The sequence below is a fragment of the Mauremys mutica genome, chromosome 1 (assembly GCF_020497125.1).
Source record: "Mauremys mutica isolate MM-2020 ecotype Southern chromosome 1, ASM2049712v1, whole genome shotgun sequence".
Lineage (NCBI taxonomy): Eukaryota > Metazoa > Chordata > Testudines > Geoemydidae > Mauremys > Mauremys mutica.
Window position 1 is genome coordinate 308,776,397 of NC_059072.1, and position 22,051 is coordinate 308,798,447.

The window sequence follows — 22,051 nt, forward strand, 5'->3', positions numbered from 1 at the left end:
GCACAAAGCATCTCTCAGACCAAAACCACCATGCATTTTACCTGTGCTCAAAATGATCTTGAGGCCAAAAGTTTAATCTAGCCTGGTGGATTTCTGCAATATTTAAATACTGTACTTTTAGTAAATGAAGTAATATTTTTTAAACAGAATGTACTTACACCAATTTCATTTTGAATTAGGTACCCAAAAGGACTGTCCTTGTGAGACTGATTTCATAGATAGACTTTTTTTGTAGCCAGACATTAGAAAAAGGAAGGCCCTCTCCACATAGGAATTAGCCCTGATTCTCGTCATTAGTGTAGCTGTACCAGTGCAGTGACTTGCATAGGTGGAGTTTAGCCCAGTTTCAAGCAGCAAAACGAACTGTGGCTTTCCTTGTTTTCAGGATGGGGGTTTGCACTGGTGCAGCTATTCCACAGTATGGAATTGGGCTAATTTTATCCTTAAAATACAGAGCTTAGCATTAGCACTATGGAATTAGCTTGTTAAGCGCTCAGCCTTTTCTCAAGAGAATAAACTGGCTTACATTTTGACAGAACCAAACTTGCACAATAAGACATTCCTTGCCTGGTTGCATGAACCTGAGCTTCCTGGTTCAGTTGACCACACAGCTACAGCAGTAGAGCACCAGAACACAAGGAACAGTACTAAATTTCTGTTCCTGATTAACTAATTACCACCCACAGAGAAGCTCTAGGTCTTTGCCTTAACACAATGACTTAGTAATGACTTGCTTTAAAAAAAAACTTCAAATCACTACTGTGCATTGGAGTATTTCTCCTTCAGCAGTATTGCTAGAATATGTTTAGTGAAGTCCAACTTCTGAAGTGGCCAGTTAAACTAGCTTGCTACAGCTCATCTTCACCATAGCTATAGCAGCCATTCTGTAAGCAGGAAGCTGTGGACAGCTACAGGTTTGTCATCCCTCCTTGCAGAAGAGTTCTATTTCAAACACTGTTCTGAGCTCTGGTGGAAGATTTTCATGAAAGCACAGGGGCCTGCCTCAGAGGAGAATTTCCAGAAAGGTGAAAATTGTCAGTTTCTTGTGAAGTTACCATAACAAATCAGTGTACATACAGCATTACATCTGTTCACCCTAGGCTGTGCACAGAAACCCAAACAATAAGAGGCACACTCACTCTTCCTTATGGTGCAGCAATCAATACTACTAGGGGGGAAGAAATATGTTTGAGAGAATTAGCCTACATGGATACCTGGGAACTGTAGTACTCTACCAGGCCAAAGCTATGGAGGAAACAGCTTCCTGCCTGCCTGTGCACTGTCCTGTGAAGTCTCATTAGCAGAGGGGAAGGAATTATTTGAGCTTAGGACAGCCTACTCCCAGCTCCCTTCCCTTCCTCAGCAAAAAAGCTGACTGGGGTTTGCTCTATCAAAACTGAACAGAATAAGGAAGGTGAAAGAAGCAGGAGGAGAATGAAAGCAGAACAGCTGCATATTAATCCAGTTTGAGGGTATTTTATTGTGGGTTGGCAAATAGCTCTCAGGGCACTAAGACAGCAAGGGATGACAATGCACTATTCAGAGTCAAGAGGGGAAGCGGGGGGGCTGTGCCTGACCCTAAGGGGTGATGGCACCGAGAGCGTTTAAAAAAAAAAAGGTGATTTCCCCAGAGTTGAGCCACTGAGTCCCAGGGTTCCCCAAATGACAAAATGGAGATCACTGTTACTGGGGGCCAACCCAAGAATCTTCGCTCCCCTCTGCAAAGCTGTGGCCTTGCCCAGTGCAAAGCTTACAGGAACACACAGCTCTGGTCAACCTTGAGGATTCCAGTCCCCCTGCCTGTTTGCTAAGGCTGTAGGGCAAGCTAGGCCAGGCTGAGGTGATGACGACAAGGTAGCAGGAAGCGAGGCTGGAGCAGACAATAGAAATAGAGGGAGGAAGAGGCACTACCCCTGCTCTACAATGAGGCAGAACACTTGTGCGTGTTCCATTTTGTGCATGCACCACAGACAAATGATTCCATCTGAAAAGAAATTCCAGTCAGGTTTATGGGCAGCTGATTCAAGCCTGTAGTTTACTGCTCTTGGGGGGTGAGGGACAGTAAAAATCTCCAACTTTTTAATTAAAAGCTTGACTTAGGGTGGGTCTGGTACCTGTGGAGAGGAGGGGTCCAAACTTTCCAGATGCCCCGGACTGAGCGTACAGGTTGAAAGCAGGCCTTCGTCACACCCAGGAAGGGGGGGAAAGGGAGCTTTCTATGAAAAGGGGCCCCACCTCTGGCCTGTCTCCCACATCATAGATCTCCATTGCCCTGAGAGCAGAGGTCACAAAACCACTCCCGCTTGAGCGCTTACTGTGAGTGGCAGAATGGGAACATTCAAAGCCCTTTCCCACCCTCCTCTGCATTAAATTACCACCACCACCACCCCGTTCACCAACCTAGCTGCACTTAGATTTCATCTCAGAGTCTGCATTGTTCACACTAACAATCCTGACTGCAAGTCCCCACCACAGAGCTGCAGAAAGAATGCGTGTGCACTGGCACCTGGGCACTGTTAATGTGAACAGGAGAAAAAGGGGAGACAAGTGCCCTCAAAATGAATGCAACTCCTCTGTACTCTGTACAGAAGGCAAGAGTCCATCGGACATCTCTGCGGGCTCACTTTGCTTTGCCACGTCTCTGCCTAGTCATGTGCAGAGCCAACTTCAACCCAGATGTTTTATCCAATTATTGCCAGCTGGTCGAAAGGGCAGGACCAGCAAAATACTGTCAGTTTGACTAGTTCTGTTAGTTATGCAATACTGTGCTTGGCCTTTGGAGTCACACATTATAAACAATTGCAGGAACTATTTTAACCCTCAACCACTCTGGTCCTTTGGCAAAGTCAATAATTGTACAATCAGTACAGTAATAGCACTCCTCCTTCAGGTTCAGTGTATGAAACTGCCACCTTACCTTGGAAGAACAGGCCGCTTGTTTGCTTAGCTGCTGCAGGTGAGACTGCCAGCCATACTACTGTATCGGCTCCCTGAGCCTCTGTGCGTAGTTTGTTCTTCATCTTTTCATAGAACTCTGGCATCGCTGATCTCACCGCTACAGTGAAGAATAGTGAAAGGGTGTTGAGTCAATCAAGGCTTTTTGCTAAAGAGTTTTTTAAAGGTTAAAATGGTAATAGTAGTGTGAAAAGCAGTGACCTTTTAAGATCAGGGAAAGGAGACACTATTGTCCCATGGATGGCAGAGTTACTATTGTGGTGGGATGTTAGGTTGCCAAAAGATAAACCGGACATTTCTCACTGTTTGGACTAAAGTGTACAGAGACAGTCAAAAGGCTGAGAGAATAAGAATCAAAACGAGAGGTGTTCCCCAGTTCTGTTATTTGACCCTGTTCGAAGTTGACTGGATGCAGAACATGAGAAAACAAATGGTGGAAACATCTGGGGATTTAGTTATTTTCATTGATTTTATGACTAGGACTACTAGAAATAATGAGACAGACTTTACCCAGTGTAGTCTTCTGAATTATTTTATAAATACATGGCAAAAAAGCAGACATGGAAAATAGTATTCCCTAAGCTATACGCACTGCATTTAAACTGCTTAAGTGTGAAGTAACACATTGGGCAAGGAAAGATGAAGCCTATATTTTCAATCAGCAGAAAATTGCAGGAGGGTGTGGAGAGTCACATGATCAGTGGGTGTTGGGGGAGCTCCCTATGTGGCAGACCAGCCCCTAGATTTGTAAAGGGATATTTTGAAGCCTATTAAGAAACTGCATTCTACAGAGTGTAAAAGTAAAGGAAGGTGACTAGACAGTGTCCTTTGACCTAGGGTGGAAATCCTTCACCATGTATCTATTCCCTTAACAAGGCAGAATAAGCTGAAGTCCACTGGAGGGTTGAACTACAGGGGTGGTGTGGGTGAGTAATACAAGATACTGAAGTGCACAGTTGGAACTGGTAGTTTCCAAGCTCAAAGCAGAAAGGGAGAGTGACATCACTGGGGGCCCAGATTCTGAAGCAAGAGTGTCGGGTGGGGGGGAATTGCTAGAGTGCAGATCTGCATCCCCCAGCTCCATCTGATCTCAGACTCCCTGTAAAACAGAACTGCAGAGGGTTCTAAAACAGCCACTGTCCAGAAATTTAAACTGAACAGATCAGTGGACCTGTTATACAAATGTACAGTAATGTCATATTACAATTCAATTTTAGAGTAAGACTGGAAGGGCTAAGTGCCCTCAGCAGACTGTACCTGGTGTATCTGCCCAGCCAGGATGCATGGCAGAGAAATGGATGTTTTTGTGCACTTTAGCCCATTGTTCTGTCAAGACTACTTGCTGTCTCTAGGATACAACAAAAAAATGCCATACTGGAAAAGAGCAATGATCCATTTAGTCCGTTACCCTGTCTCCCAGTAGCCAATCCCAAATGCTTCCAATACACCCATAACCCACTGCAATTACCAGGTGGCAGACAATATAGAAAATACCTGTACCACTCATACACTGGGAAAAGCAGCAACCCATTAGATAATGTTGGGGCGGGGGGAGAGGGGGAATCTAAGATACGCAACTTCAGCTATGAGAATAGGGTAGTTGAAGTCGACGTATCTTAGATTTACTTCATGTCCTCACAGCGCGGGATCGACGGCCACCGCTCCCCTGTCGACTCCACTTCTGCCTCTCATCTTGGAGGAGTTCCAGAGTCGACGGAGAGCGCGTTCGATCTTTCGCGTCTAGATGAGACGAGATACATCTATCCCCGATAGATCGATCACTACCCGCCAGGTCATACCTTTTATCAGACCAAATTCTGCTGGTGAAAGAGACAAGCTTTCAAGCTACATAGAGCTCTTCAAGATAATGTTGTCAGACACCACTGTAGAGTGGTAAAGGCAACCTACGTACACAGCAATAGGTATTAACCCTTGTTTGTTTGTTTGTCATTAAAGCTTTTTGCTAATCTAAGTTCAGGAAGGTTTCATTCACCAACTCCATTTTCTGCAGACTAAATATAGGGGTAGCAATGGAATGAGAAAAAAAAAAAAAAGACACTAATCCAGGCAAATTTTCCACTCAACCCCCTCTAAAATTTTTGGGGTTCGGTGAAACTGAACACTCATATTGCTCTCACAAAGTGCAAGGATCACCCCCTCCTCAAGCTTCTCCGTAATCTTTACTGTAATATGCAACATTTCCGTTTCAGCAGGAAATGAACTGTATTGATGAGAAATATTGCATGCTGCACTATATCTAGTTTAGATGCAATGAAAAGATCAATCCCATGTCAATAGCCATCCGATTTGCAGCCTGTTTTAAAGGAAGCTGTATCACACAGTCAGTCTGATCCAAGTTATAGGATTTACTTTCAAATCCACATACTGTACCTTGTTTTGGGCATAGACCATAGTACCATCAAATGTTACGTTTTCGGACTGCAAATCAGATACATCTAATTTCTGAACCAACATCCCTCCTGAAGAGACAATTATCTGTAATAAATTAAGTGAATATAAAAAGCCAATCCCCCACATTCATTAAAATTGTCTTAAGGCCCACTAATGAAGTCACACTGCATGCAAGATTTTTCTGTTCTACTCTTTACACTGTGCCTATAGAAGGGGACCATCACACCTGTACCACAAAGCGTACCTGGAGAGCTGACAAAGTAAAAGTAAAAAATGGAACAGATCCTCATTCAAATGCTCTTTGCCCCACTAGGGACCTGCTCATGCTTTTATCCCAATCACTAATAAAGGGACAGAACAGGGATAGGCTTTTTAATTCACTGATCCAGGACCATCAATTTTTCTTATTTAGATACAGGCACATTAAAAGGCCTGATGTGCATTTCTAATCCCGGCAGGTAACAAGACAGCAAACCTTAAAATACAGGTGGCAGCTCATTTATTAGAACATTTTTCAATTATTTTGTATAAATATTGAATGCTTCATAATACAATGTCCCCTTTTGCACCAAAGTCTAGAAGACAACTTTAACCCTACACTCCTGGTATAGGTGTTTTACTGTGCTGCAGGAGATAACATGGTGTAGGGAAATAGCTATCTCTGAATAAGGTATTTTGATCTACTTCACCGGCCACTGTAGCTCCTGTACCATTTAGAAAGCTGTTGCAAAACAGCAGGACAGAACTCAAATTTTGAATGGACGACTACTATTGATAAGAGTCTAAGAGTGTGCTAGGCACAGGACAGAGGGGTAACTAGTACCAGAGCAGCAAACATGTACACAATCAAAGAGGAAAGAGGCCTTACCACAAAACACAGAGTGTAGTAATGACAACAGTTTAAAAAAGGAGCATTATAAACTCACAACTCTGGGATCATCTTCTTTTTCCATCAAAGGCAGCAGAGCAGTTGTGAGAATGTATGTACCTAAAAGAAAGGAAAACAAACATTTCATTAAAAACAAGTTCCTCCAAATTACTGACTAATATGTAAAAACCCTCCATTTCTTGGCCATTTGGTATAAAGAATCAAGAGTCTTAATGCTTCTCTGAATTGACAAATTATGAATAAAATGTATTCCATGTTCATCATTACAGAGACATATTCAGGGTACAAAGATTTTTAAAAGTCTTTTATATACAATATTAGACGGATAGCAACATTCTAGTCATAATTCTAAAGACAATACGGTTTACTAGGGGGAAAACATGCCAGAGACAACTCTCAACTGTGGCAGACAGACATTTCTACTTTCTCCTTCTAAAATAACTTAAATACCCAAATTCCAATTACTGCAATTGAGTATTATGCAGAAAACGGCCTGCTCATTTACAATGAGGGGGAGTCTCTCTCTCTCTGTCTGTTCAGGTTGCCTGACATTTCCCATTATAAAATCCTGCTTTCAGTTGCTGATAAGTTTGCCAAATTTTAACTGTTTGGCATTTACAATCTTAAGTGCCTGCCTCAGGCAGGGGTGTTATTCTTTGTCTCCCCCCCTCCCCCCCAAGACAGCAAAGAATCCTGTGGCACCTTATAGACTAACAGACGTTTTGCAGCATGAGCTTTCGTGGGTGAATACCCACTTCTTCGGATGCAAGTCAGTTCAGTTGTTTCCAAGAAGAAGAAAAAAAGTAGGGGAAAAACATGTTTTGCCAAGTTTAAATTCTGGAGCTTTTTATTTGAGAGGCACTAGTGCCCTAATGCTTCAAAGCAGGAACTTCAAATTTGGCAGTGAGTGGCCTGTGAGTTGAAGATTTGCTTTTTGCCATCTCTGTGAAAATCTACCCAAATTTGGAGAAGTTACATGCTTTCATTTGGTGGGCAAGAGAGAAAGGGTTAGGAATCACAGCTTGCAAATATTCAGACGACACTTGCGAGACGACAGCTAAAATCTCCAATATTCCATCTTCAGTGGGCAGCATGCTCCAGCCTGTATCTGAGCAGGTTTTTCCCTGCAGCTCTGGGCTGCTGGAGGCCATGTCAGAAACAGGGACCTAAACTGAGAGTAGGGAGCCTGTCTCTCAACGCTTCACACGGTTGATGCCCAGGCAGTAAAGAGGAAGCTGATTCTACCTGATTCCAGTGCAGAGAGACTAGAGAATACGCAATGGACTGGAGGAGGAGGAAAGGCAAGAGAATTAAATTAGGACCAGGAACCTAGGCCAGAGGAAACCAGGACTGGGAGTTTTGGCAAAGGAGGGAGAAGACAGACTAGCTGGGCAAGAGGAATGGATGAAAATCATGGCGACTGGGACCAGGAGCAGCCCAAGCCATTTTGCTGGCCAGGGCAGTAACGTTTTTGGCATCCCCTGCCAAGCAGGTAAGCCAAAAAAGTGGCTGGCCAATCAAAGTGGAGCAAAGACAAACAGAATGGAGCAAAAATATGAATATAGAGAACACCCCAGCATCACACCATTTCAGTGGCCTCTGGAAGTTGGTACCCAGGGCAACCACCCTGCTTGTCTGGCCCTAGAACCACTCCTGACTGGGACTGTAGAGATGAGGACACTGGGACGAGGAGCAAAAGGCAGGGAAGAGTGGGACAGGGACCAGTTGGAGGGAACCAGGCAGAAGAGTCTGTGCTCACTGGAGCACACTCCCCTCCAGAGCCTGGAATGGAACCCAAGATTCCCATCTGCTGTTAGCAAACATTGTGAAACCCATTGGCAAAGTGTCTCATCCCACTTTGGAGCTGGTCCACGTAGAGGACAAACTACTGCTACCAGTTATTCCATAAGCGTTTGTGAGGTGGATCTACAGCTTCTAACTGGATGAACCAGGTGGGTGTCAGAGTGATGCAACATAGAGTTTGTTTTGTTTTCTGTTTGATTTTTAAAAAGATGAAAGTTACACACAAAAACTACATTGAAAGAATATTAGGTTGTAAAGACAAGCATTCAAAACTGTTTATTCCCTAAACTGAAAGTGTTACAATACTGTAACTACTGTTTGCTTAGTCTACACTTAGTCATTTAACCCAAACAAAACCCTGTACTCCACCATGCCCTTCAATGGCAGAACTGGGCTTTGTATCAAGTAAGAGTTACAGCACCCCCAGAACAGCTGTTACAACTAAGGGTATGTCTTCACTACCAACGTGGCTGTGTAGTCGCAGCACCAGCACTGGGAGAGAAAAACAACAACAACAACAAAACCCACCCCTACAAGGGGAGTGGCTCCCAGCGCTTGGAGCACAGCTGACAGTGCTGGTGCACAGCGCTGAAACTTGCATCGTCCCGGGGTGTTTTTTTTTTTTTTTCACACCCCCGAGCAAAAAAAGTTTCAGCGCTGTAAAGTGCCCGTGTAGACAAGGCCTAACCCTGGTTCTTCAGTTCTATGAAAATAAACAATTTTCACATGAATATACTATTTATATAGACAAACATGTTTCTTTGCAAATCAGAATGATCTCAACACTTGTGGATGAAGGTTGCAATACAGCACATTGATCAACATGTTACAGAATTTTAAAGTATTACATTCCGCTTGAGCAATCTGCTCAGTACCCGTGTCCATCCATAACAGATCTAACTTTTCCTATACTCATTTGGACCCTCATGAATAATTAGAGCACACAAAATAAAATCAAACTAAGTGAATGTACATTGACTGAGTTAGCGCAGTCTGTCTTGAGCAAAAAGTACAAGCAGAAGCTGTGGTCAGTAAGGAAGAATGTCACAAACGAGAATTTATGTCTCTGCTGGGGCTGGAAGACTGAAAAAAATAACAGCAAAGCAAGATCTCTTGATTGTCATTGGTTGTTCCCAATGAGGTAAGCAGAGCTCTAATACAACCCACTATCCTGGTTTAAACTTGCATTTTGATAGGGACTCTGCAAATTCAAAGGAAGATCAAATTTGGATAAACTGACTTCATTCCCAAAATCCTGAGGTGCAGCACACCTGCTAACACTTAATTTAGTTGTCTCCAGGATTAATTTGCATTTTTACAAGTTCTGAAGAGGTACAAAGATGAAGAGGAATGTTGTTCACCATTCAAGGCCTTCAGTCCAGCAAGTGTTCTTTTAGCCTTGTGAGAGAAATGAATCCTGAAGGCTAGAGAGACTGATTGCGACAAAGGGCGGGCTCATCACACAAGTTTTAATAATAAACCCACTCGAACCCTAATTTATCTTCCTCCAGTTTAAGAGGAGAATTTCATATGAGAATTAAGCAAACAAAGCACAAAAAAAAGGTAGAGATCATAGTCTGCAAAAACAGAAAATGATTTGTTGTTCCCTTGTGCATTTGCTTTGAGGTAAGGTGTGAAAAAGTTTTTGCTCCAGGTGTCATTAGGCAGACGCTGCTACATAAACACACTGATGGGAATGGTCAGGCCTCAAAAGACTCCGATCTTCAGCCATTGCTATGTAATTCCCTGGGGACTGGTGTCCCAAGCCTAATTATCTGGATACCAATTACTCTGCACTTTAACATAGAAGTGTGGTGGATAATATTCACACCAGCTGGCACAGACTGCTTTGTTAAGAGCAGTAGCTCACCTCCAAATAATTAAAACAAGGAATAAAGATTTGGTGCATCTTCTAGTTGAAGTCTCCACTATTTTAAACCCACACACTTTTAATAAAAAATTCTTATACAGCTTGACTGTTATGTACAAACACAAAAGGCCAAGCTAGTCTACAAAATTCAGCTAAAAATCAAATAGGGTTTTGTTACACGATCGCATGCTATAGGGCAAATATTTTACAATTGTGGACAGGCTACAGCCTATATTGACAGCAATATAGATGTAAAATTTCCATTGAGTGATTGGGGGTGGGGGGAGAGAAGAGTGAATAAATGGGAATAAAAGTTATACTGTCTTGCAAAATAGTATTACGAATCGCATAACAGTAGTTAAAAGAAATGAGGGGAAAATATCCCCCCCCTTAAATATTTTGTACATTACTTTCTCCACAGAGAAATAACTGCTAGAATTTTATAGTTTGATGGAATAGAATTTAGAAAGATTGATCAAGATTTCCACCATTAAGGAAAAGCAAAGTGAAATTTCTGAAACTTAACTTTGAGTTGATTGTGTACTTTCCTAATTAATAAATATTAACTCCCCATCTATTATGTTTTCTTTAAAAAAAGCCAATACCCAAATATACAAATAACCCACAACAGACTTCTGCATACGGGCACAGGGAAATAGACAAAACCAAAGTGAACTTGGTAAATACATAATGTATAAACAATACCAAGAACTATAGGAATTAATAATATTCATTAAGAGAAATGAGTAAAAATACTGAACAAACCAAAAATGATTAAGAAAAAGCACAAAACACAGGTTTTTAAGTGAAATGTAGATGGTGAACAGAAAGTGCAATGTGAAATTACTACCACTGAATACTGCATATCTAATGCCCCATCTTAGAGGAGGTCCTATATAAAGTAGAAGAGATCCACCAGATGGTTATCCATATTATGTCCCTCGCTATTTTCATTCATTCAGAAGGATGGCAGTGATTCAGTGACAAAAGAGAATTCTTTTAAAAAGAGCTAGAGCTTTTAATGCTGTGACAGTATTTTGGAATGTGTATCCACATCTAACTCAAGAAACTATAGTTTCAAGGAAGGCACCAAGGAGAAATGAATTGTATTAGAAATAGGTTACATACATCTCCCTTTTGGACAGAAGTATTTATTTTTTAATCTTAGCCCTGGTCTACACACAGCCCCTGGTTCGAACTAGGGTACGCGAATTCAGCTACGTGAATAACGTAGCTGAATTCGAACTACCCTAGTTCGAATGACTTACCATCCAGACGCCGCAGAAGCGAACTCCGCGGCTCCAAGGTCGACTCCGGCAACAACTCCTGCCGCGGTGGAGTACCGGAGTCGACCGCGGCGCTTCCGGAGTTCGAACTATCGCGTCTAGATCAGACGCGATAGTTCGAACTCCGAGAAGTCGAACTCGCCGCGTCGACCCGGCGGGTAAGTATAGACGTGGCCTGAGTGCCACAAGAGAGACCAGAGTCTATTAAGATCTCTTCAGGCTCTTATTAGGTAGCAAGTGACAGCACATGACGACTGTTAGCAAATGCTAGGCCAGTCATCTTCAGACAGGGTGAGAAAAATCCTACATCAGACTGGACTCTGATGAAGTGGAAACTGTCCCGAGAAAATTAAGCCAGCCACAGCACTGTCCCACAAAATGAGGTTTGTCACAGCAGTAGCTGGTCATGCTTTCTGGAGTTAAAGTGGAGTTGTCAACACATTGACACATTTCTTTTTAAAAAGAAACATAGGGGTCTGGATATTTCTTTGGGGAAAATCTACTCGTTTTATTTCTGTAAACTGAGCTCACACAATAATCAATGGTGCATAATGTAGTCCTATTACATCCTTTTCAACAAGTAGACAAATGAGCACAGCTCATGTTTGGAAACCATTTAGCAACGGCTCACATGAGAAGCTAGATAATATAGGTTGAAGTTCAGTGAGTTACACACTGCCATTCCAGAGTAGTTGGTATGTCAGTAAAAACACAATATATTTTACCTTTTTAAAAACATACACACATTTATTTTAAACACAAAAAATATTACCACACATTCCCTAGTGGTATGTTCCATAATTGCCCCAATTACTCTGAGATCCTCTCATCATTTTATGTAATTTGACATCATGCTCTAATTAGCATCTCTCCTATTTTGGTAATTCCACACAGTTAAACACACAGCAGTAAAACTCTATGTCATAATGTTCAGTGTTTTGTGATCATATTGAGAGACCCTCATAAGGCTAGTGTTTAAAATTAGAATTTCTTATGGAAACAAGAAATGTCAATAGCCTAGATTTTGTTGGTTTAAAAATCTCAATTTTAATTTTTAAATCAAATTATTTTTCAATTCACCTGTTGTGAAGCTGAAGGCACTCTGATGAAAACAATAGTATTGCTGAAATGCGATTTGTAAATTCTTGCAGAAATTTTCAGTCACTGCAGATCGCACTAATTCTACAGCAATACATTAGTGGGAAAGCTACTCCCAAGCAGTGTTTTAGAAGACTATGTTGTATTAGGACACTAATTCTTTCTACACAAGGCTACAAAAATATATCCTGAGCTAGACTGCGGATCTAAACAAAATGTGCATCAGCCCAAGTACCAGTGTCCTGAAAGTAGATTTCAAGAATACCTTCAAGTCAACATTTTAATATGCTACTGATTAAAACAACCAGTTTTTACATACTTCAAGTGTTTAAGATTGCCAGGATAGAATATGGAACACTGTACATGAGAATATTCTTTCCTACCTGCTGTACTGCATTTGTATAGAATGACCCAAAAATCTTGGGTTTCAAAATTGATTTATAAAGTAAATTAGGGCTTCTGCAAGAGGGAAAAAAGTGTAAAGCTGCTGCCTGTTTATAACATTAAATTAATTGATGATGCAATCGTTGCAGACCAAAATGTCCTGGGAGCATGCTGGAATAGTTTTCTCTTGATGTTCTACTTGGCAATTAGAGTTAAGTTGGTGAAGTTTTTAATCCTCTAACATTTAGACAATGGCAGGTAGCCAACACCACACTCAATGGAGTTTTCCCCATCTGACTAGGAAGCCTTTGCAGTATATTGGCAACAGTGTTATTTCAACTGTGGAAAAAAAGTGGGAACAAAAATAATTTTGTTTGCTTATACAGGTTTCAATGGGTCATTCATCTGGTAAATTCATTGTTAAAAAATTAATGGGCTTGCTTTTGCCACAGCCAAGTATTTTTAAATGAAGTATACTGAAGGTTTTCCCTGAACTGTTTATCTTTTTGAGGCCTCTTGTTTATACAGTCCCCTATGAGGAGAGAGCCACAGGCCAGCTCTCTCAAGCAGGAAATCAGAATTCCAGATTTTAGTACACTATTCTTTGAGGGCCCAGCACAAGAAAGCAGAGTGAAAAGACAATGTGGAACGTGTGCGAAAGATAAGACACCAGTTGACACTTCCTTTATACCACAAAGCTGTGCTCAGTAAGGGCTCTCTTTGCCCTGATACGTAGGGAGGTGATACAGGCAGTGGATTTGCAGGTATCTGGATTATTAACAACAACATTCTAATATTAGACTTCATCTTTTACAAAAGCAGGGAAGTATTTCCATTTTACCGATGTGAACAATTAAATTAAGAAGAATAGCTTGAACAATTAAATTAAGGAAAAAAAAAAGATAGTGAAGCAAGAGGGTTTAGGTTCAGTTGGAGTGAGGAATGGAGACGTACTGTATTCTGTGATCATCTCCTCTCAGCTCCCTTGGCCAGTAAGTGCCAATAAAAATGAATAAATATACTATTTTCTCATACTGGAGTGAAGAGATGACATGTAAAAATAAAGTAAGAACTTCCCTTGTTCCAGTACTTTACAGGCCTTGTTTCAACTGTGAAAGATTATCTTTAATGCACCATCAAGCAAACAGTACTGAGTCCTCTATCCATCCGCCTCCACTGACAGCTTTTATACACATAGATTGAACACTGTCAGCTGGGATAATCATCTTGCAGTGGCTGGCTTAAAAAAGGCAAATGCTGACTAGGAAGCCTATATGTCATATCTGAAGAAATCACTGCTTATCAGTGCAGCAGCTCCTTAACAAAATGGCCACACCAACCTCTAGGATGAAATTTAAGCTCAACCACATCTGAGACAAAAGGACAAAAGCAACAAGAGTTCTCCCTGTACATATGCTGCTACACAAGAAACCATTATGAAGTGCCCCCTACCATCTACACAATCTCAGGAAATCAACATGACTTGTTAATTGCTGCAGTCAGTTTAACACTCATATGTAAGTACTGTTTTCTATACTACAGTATTAACTCCACACAGCTGCACAGCAGTCACTACAGATTGATCCTTCTTCTATTCTTGTACTTCAGTTGAGTTCCAGTAAATAGAGCACTAACTCTTTGTGGTCTAGCTAGTAACAAGGGGCAAGGTATTAAGAGCAATAACAGCTACAATGAACCACACAGTATTTCTACTGTGGTAGTGCCCACAGTCCCACTATACTAGATGAACATATAGGAAGACATGGTCCCTGCCCACAAGCTTAAAATCAACAATTTTAGCTTAGAAACTTTTTTTAAAAAAGCCATCAAGACACAAAACCCAATTGTCCGCATGTGTGCACTCTGCCCACTGACATGCCCTATTTCCCTTTGCCCTGCCAGCTTTCACTCATGTAGAAAAGTATGGCCAATTCTCGAAACTCATATTCACATGATCAGTCCTTACTTAGGAATAATCACACTGAAATGTGAATTCAGGCCTCTTGGTCATAAGGTCTTTGCAGCAAGGATCACATGTTTGTTCTGTAAACTGCCATGAACGTTTACAGAAATAAAGAGCTACGGGGACTACCCTATTTTCCTCAACAGAAAAGGTTTAACATTAACAAAACAAATCTGGAAAAGTCTAGCAAACCAAACAACCACAAGCTGGATTATGTAATACACAGGCAGGATACTACACTGCAAAGACAGACTTCAAAATTCCCAGTATCCAGCCTAAAACAGTTTGCCTTTTTTTTTTTTTGTAATTAAACACTAGAAAGTTCTTGGATTACCACTGCACACAAACTTTAGATAAATACAATTTGGGGACTTCTCTATTCTCCTCAGGATCACTTTCAGTGACTCAGAACTCTTTACTAAGGAACAGTAATTCTTTTGCTTCACACACCTGCTGTGCCTTAACATTTTCTAACAACGTACAGCACATGAAGTGAATTAGAATTAAAGTCTTAATTCTTAAAAACAACTTGGTGAGATGAAAAAAATCTGAGGAACGGAGAGAGAAAAGGAATATGGTGCAGAACCTTTTCTTTCTACAGTAGCCAATATTTTTATATTATGCACACCACTTAGAGTCCCTGTTTTCAATTAGAATTAAAAAATTTTTTAGTATCTGTTATATCCTTGGGGGGAGCCGGTTTAGGAAGAAATCAGTTGAGGCCAGACAGCAGACAGCTAACAAAACCACCATTTTATTTACAGAGACAGAGAGCTCACTCAGCCGGCTGAAGCTGGCTGGGCTAACCCATAATAATCTAACTCAGTTGCCATAGCAACAAAAACCATGACAACCAAATACACAACAGTATCCTTTATGCAATACGTCCCAGGACTCTAAAAAAAAATAAGAAAAGGAGAAATGTCTCTAACCTGGATTTAAAGACTTCACAATGTTTTAGACCCCAAGGCAGACAATGCCACAACTGATGTACATGTTATCTAGATATCAGATATGGCACGCTGACTTGGCTCTAAAATGTTTAAATCCTGTCATGTCTCGAAGTCTTGCACAATTACACAGGTATTACCCGTAGACCGCTTCATTAGACCTGACCTAAGAGGGACAGATGAGATAAGGCAGAAGCAGGTCACTAAGGGAAGATAGATGAGATGCCTTGCAAGTAAGGCAAGATTTTAAACCAGGGGTAGGCAACCTATGGCACATGTGCTGAAGGCAGCACGCGAGCTGATTTTCATTGGCACTCTCACTGCCCAGCTCCTGGCCACTGGCCCGGGGAGCTCTGCATTTTAATTTAATTTTAAATGAAGCTTCTTAAACATTTTAAAAACCTTATTTACTTTACATTCAATAATAGTTTAATTATATATTATAGACGTATAGAAAGAGACCTAAAAACGTTAAAATGTATTACCGGCACGCGAAGCCTTAAATTAGAGTGAATAAATGAAGACTTGGCACAGCACTTCTGAAAGGCTGCCGACCCCTGTTTTAAACACTATTAATTCCTAAAAGAATGGATGCATGGTTCCAATTTCCACAAAATACAGGCAATTCAGAGTTACAGGTCCCTCAGACACCATAAGTCACAGCCTCTTAGACATATGTACAGTTGTATTCTGCACTGTAAATGTTAACTAGAATCTATGCCGTATGGTGGACTTACAGTTTGCAGTTTACCCTACTTGTGTGAGATACAAATCTATACTAGCTGATCCACTAATGTGTTTTATGGCAATGAGTTTGCAGTTTAATGAAAAGTAACTTCACATTCAAACAGCTGTGTTTGTTTCAGTGTGCTTGTACCTGGAGCCACAGCATCTTAGTGAACTACTGAACTGTTTGAAAAAGTGCAAGGGGTTTAAACTAGTTTAATTGAAAGAATTTCTTCAGAAAGGTCAGAGGTGCTTTTATTCTTTATTATAGAGTAGATCCAGGGCAAATCTGAAGCAGAAATAAAACCTGCTTTGAGTTTTGAGCAAACAGTATGGAAAGTGTAGCTGAAGAAAAATGCATTCCCTCCATCAGCTCCAATATTTTTGAAAAATGTTAACGAAATGAATGTAATCAGACTTACAAAACCAAAAATCTCATTGACATGCAAGTCAAGTATGAGACATTGCTGCCCAAATGTTGATTTTCAAAAACATAAGCAGGAGCCAGAGAAACAGAGCAGCAACAGTGCTAAGAGTAAGGCCCAGCCAGGGCTCGCTACCTCCAACCCCTCAGATCCAGAACTGAGCAGGTGACCCTATCTGGGTGGCCCAAAACTCCAACTCCATTCCCTACCGACAGAGGTTTGGAGGGTGGGACACAGAACTCCTGGCAGAGTCAACCACCAGGGATGCTTATTATTCATTATTTGTATGACTGTAGCACCTAGGGGCCCTAATCAGGGACGAGGATCTTGTAGTGCTAGGTGCTGTACGAACAGAATGAAAAAATATGGTCCCTGCCAGCTGCCACTAAAGCACTTACTATCCAATGCTTCCTTTTGCAGGAGTGATTTTTGCAGCCCCCTGAACGTCAGTGATGACTACTTTCTTCATTTACAATCTGGACATTTCCCTCTGATTGCCTGATTGCCTGCCTCTTCTGCCCCTCACCCTCAGTGCCCCCTCTTCCCCTTCCCCCCACTCTTTGTCCATTCTCCTACATCCCCCCCACCAGTTCACCATAATGTATTAAACACCACATGAAACTCATGGCCTTTGCCAAGCATTACCCAGTCCCTCTGCCTGTGTGTTGCATCCCTTCTCTCCAACCTTTACCTATTTTTGTGTGTGGGGATTTTTTGTACTGCTCTGTACCACTGAGGCCCTGATGTCAACTGGAGCTTTTTGGTGCTACCACAATACCAATGTGTAATCTTTATTAAAAAACATACACTTGACTCTTGTAAGAGCCATCTGAACCCCAAGACAGCTGTTAGAGTGTCTTGCAGATCCTGCAAAAAAAGGCACTACACCAAGTATCATTAGCAGAGCCAATTGGAAAATTTTCCACTGAAATTTCAAAATGGTTTAACTAGTTTTAATTCTTACATGCTATTCTCAGAGCAATGAACAAAAACAATGGGGTCAATATGAGAATATCTTGCATATGGGAGAAACCTGAGAAGTACAAACCTTCTGTACAAGTTACATATTTTTGCAATACAAGTCTAATCCTCCTACTCTCTCAGCGCAAGAAGAAAACATATCCTGCAAAACTGCGAGACTATACCTTTCCATAAACAAAAAAAAGATGCACAGGAGTACTCTAGACTCTTATCTAAAGATTGCTGTACTCACCCAAGGTATTTGTAGCAAAGTTCTTTTCAAGTCCATCCTCTGTTAGTTCTCTTTTGTTTACCATGCAGCCTGCATTGTTGATCTGCAAGACACAGCTCAGTATTAAAAAAGCCATAAACACACACATTCACACACTTGTTTCAATGCACCAGGGTGTGCGAATTGCAACTCCAGCTATCATAATCCGCCACTTACAGTGAAGCTGCTGTGTGAAAACCATCTTCACAAGGAACTGTAATGCATTTCATTGAAATCTAGTGGATAAAATTAACTGAACAAACAAGATTTATAAGTGCCATCAGACATCATGGTGCCTTACTACAGTTTGTGTGCAAAAAGGCCAAAAACTATGAAGTAATGTGTGATTCGCAGAGCATAACTATTACAATAAAAAAAGAATGTATGGTAGTTTATCAGTTTTGTCTTAAAGATCCAAATGACTCCACATCATCACAGCTATGCATTTATGTATTCTAAGTTTGATTTTTTTGTACCAGTGAAAAGTCATTAACATTTTACCATGTTTTGGTTAAGAACTAACATGTGTGTTTTCTCAGTGTGACTCCCAATACTGGCTCATCTCACCTTCTGGCTCAAGTTCAAGCTTCTCATCCTCCCCACCAAGGCCCTAGAGAAAACTGCCCCTACCTACTTCTCAGCTCACTTCCTGCTACTCCCCCAACCTGCCCTTTCCAAACACTCCATTTGTGATTCTCACACTCTATTGGCACCAGCAATTGTTCCAGGTGCTTGAACAGTAAGACACAGCCCCTGTCCCAAGGGCTGTATTCCAGAAGACACTAGCAATGAAGGTTATAGAATCATAGGACTGGAAGGGACCTCAAGAGGTCGTCTAGTCCAGTCCCCTGCACTCATGGCAGGACTGAGTATTATCTACACCATCCCTAACAGGTGTTTGTCTAACCGGATCTTAAAAATCTCCAATGATGTAGATTCCACGGCCTCCAGTGCTTAACCACCCTGATAGTTAGGAAGTTTTTCCTAATGTCCAACCTAAACCACCCTTGCTGCAATTTAAGCCTATTGCTTCTTGTCCTATCCTCAGAGGTTAAGAGCAACAATTTTTCTCCCTCCTTTTAACAATCTTTTATGTACTTGAAAACTGTTATGTCCTCTCAGTCTCTTTTCCAGAACAAACAATCCTAATTTTTTTTTCATGTTTTCATGTTTTTTTTCATGTTTTTTTCATGTTTTCATGTTCAAGGTCATGTTTTCTAGACCTTTATATCATTTTTGTTGCTCTTCTCTGGACTTTCTCCAACTTGTCCACATCTTTTGTGATATGTGGTGCCCAGAACTGGACACAATACTCCAGTTGAGGCCTAATCAGTGCCGAGTAGAGCGAAGGTTCTTCTTGTGTCTTGCTTAAAACATTCCTGCTAATACATCCCAGAATGATGTTCACTTCTTTTGCAACAGCGTTATAACATTGACTCATATTTAGCTTGTGATCCACTATAACCCACAGATCCCTTTCCGCAGTACTACTTCTTAGTCAGTCAATCCCATTTTGTATGTGTGCAACTGATTTTTCCTTCTTAAGTGGAGTACTTTGCATTTGTCCTTATGGAATTTCATCCTATTTACTTCAGACCATTTCTCCCATTTGTCCAGATCTTTTTGAATTATAATCCTATCCTCCAAAGCACTTGTGACCCCTCTCAGCTTGGTATTGTCCATAAACTTCATAAGTGTACTCGCTATGCCATTATCTAAATCACTGATTAATATAGTGAACAGAACTGGACCCAGAAGTGATCCCTAAGGAACCCCACTTGTAACGCACTTCCAGCATGACTGTGAACCACTGATAATTACTCTCTGGGAACAGTTTTCCAACCAGTTATGCACTCATCTTATAGTAGCTCCATCTAGGTGGTATTTCCCTAGTGTGTTTATGAGAAGGTCATGTGAGATCGTATCAAAAAGCTTTAGTAAAGTCAAGATATAAACATGAACAGAAATGGATAGGAAGGACAAGGATGACAAGATATCAGTCACTCAGCAGACATGTGCACATCTTGATGTGTCTGTGTGTCTTATTATTTAATCTTTTTGCTTTCTTCTATGCCACCCCTTATTGCTTACATCCTTCTCTTTTGGCCAAACTCAGAAGTAAGGATAAGGAGGAGCAAGAGAAAGAGCTAACAAGTGGGCATGAAAAGGTTTCAAGTCAGTGGCACTACCTACTTACCTCTATATTCTGCACTAACTTAGGTCCTGATCCTGCAACTGCATCCATTTGGATAGACCTATGCACGCACACAAAGTTCTACTGAAGTCAAAAGGGCTCCGAGCCGGGATTCATTTACATGGACATTGGTGCAAAACTAGGGCTTTAGACATCACCTCTGCCTTTGGTTTCCTCTGGGCCAACCAATCATCAGACGCGAGAATGGGAGTAGAATAATAAGGGAATTCGCCAGGCTGTTTCCGGGGAGTGAAAGAGGAAACAAGAGAAAATGAGAGCAAAGAGGCATACAGAAGCAAAGCTGTGCAGGGCCTTGAAGGCTGCAACCTTGTTAGATTTCTGTTGTTTTCTGTATCAAAGCTATGTATATGAAAAGGAGCTGGACAAGATCAGAAGTGGACTAGGTGAATTATTTTTGCAGCAGGATTATACACAAATTAAGCCTGCAGAATTAGAGAGGTTAGACTATTAAATGAAGAGGTACAGATGAGAGACTCCAAAAGAGGTACAATTTAAACTTGCAAACTTACCAAGACATTTAACTTATGTTCAGTCTTGAATTTTTCAGCAAACTCCCAAATTCCCTTGGGATTAGACATATCCAGAATGTGCAAAAAGATATTCTAAAACAAAAAAGGAATTACATTACAACCAATATGGGAAGTCAGTTTCCTCTAACATGCATACATGAAACTCCATTATGCTATGTGAAACACAAATTTACAAACATAGTATTGGCAAGGAATTTGCATACTAACTCATCTAAGTAAATTTAAAACACATGACTTTCGATATGCTAAGGAGAAAATATTTCAGAAGTTAGAGTGTTGTGGTATATAGAGACTTTACTTGCATCAAAAGTTTTCCCTTCATGTGCCCCCATGTTTCTCCCCAAATATAACATGAAACTGCCTTGTATGGGTGCATTGTTCGTCCATAAGAGGAGAATTTATGGATTTGTAGTCTCCAAAATTAGAAATGTAATCATTAGGTATCTTTACAGAAGAGCATTACTCACCTGTAATTATGCTTCTCTGAAAATATCATTTGACTGGATTACTAGTCACCCACTGTCTTCTCAGAGTTGGGAAAAATAGTAACAGTTTCAAAAATTACATATTTTCTCATGGCCTTTACAGTAGGGTACCCTATCTTAAATAAATGCTCGTTGGCTATTTATTTGGGAGTAATCTGCTTTTCTTCTAATCAGCAACTGGAATGTAACATTGTAAAGGGGGCACAACATGGGGCTGACCTGCTTGTGTCTCAAAAGTCCAAAAGTCTTTGAGGACTAGGAAAGTTCCAGTTTATCTCACACCAGAGGAGCTGAGACCAAAGAGCAGGAACCCAAGCAGTACGAAATTGTTAGAAACAGAAAGTCAGATGTTTGATTCTAATCTAAATTAAGGACTCTTAGTGGATTTGAAACACTCTGGTCAAGAGCCACATCACTTTCTAACACAAACGGAGCTCTCAGCAAAAGACAGGAAGATGCTGCTGGCACCACAGAAGAGGTGCCACTGCTGAACAATTGGTGGTGCAACATTAAAAGCAGTCACAAGGGTGAGTCGAACAATGATACAAACAGGTGTGAAGAACTGTCAGGGAAAGGGGGGGAAGGCAGGGGTGGAACACCATAGGTACAGGAGATGGAAAAAATCTGCAAATGCATGAGAAGAGACTAGGATCAACTTTGTGGGGGGTTGGGAAGGTAACAGTCTGAATGTTTACAGTAGCAATGTGCATGTGCTTTATACACATTAACTGTAAAAAGTCTCAGCCATATAGTAAACTGTAGGGAGTTACATATTAAAAATAGAGACAGTACAAGAATATCACTGGCCTGAATAATATCCTGTGTACCA

The 22,051-nt window shown here is 41.0% G+C and overlaps 1 protein-coding gene across 1 annotated transcript in view; it reads right to left on the minus strand.

The window, feature by feature from the left end:
• DHRS12 (dehydrogenase/reductase 12) overlaps positions 1–22,051 on the minus strand; it is a 28,969-nt gene that overhangs the window by 225 nt on the left and 6,693 nt on the right. Inside the window, exons 4-9 of the mRNA XM_045014579.1 lie at positions 20,717–20,809; positions 17,975–18,056; positions 6,294–6,355; positions 5,347–5,451; positions 4,213–4,303; positions 2,918–3,055 (exon numbers count right to left, since the gene is read on the minus strand). Coding sequence (XP_044870514.1) covers positions 2,918–3,055; positions 4,213–4,303; positions 5,347–5,451; positions 6,294–6,355; positions 17,975–18,056; positions 20,717–20,809 — 571 coding nt within the window. The remainder of the gene's footprint in view (positions 1–2,917; positions 3,056–4,212; positions 4,304–5,346; positions 5,452–6,293; positions 6,356–17,974; positions 18,057–20,716; positions 20,810–22,051) is intronic.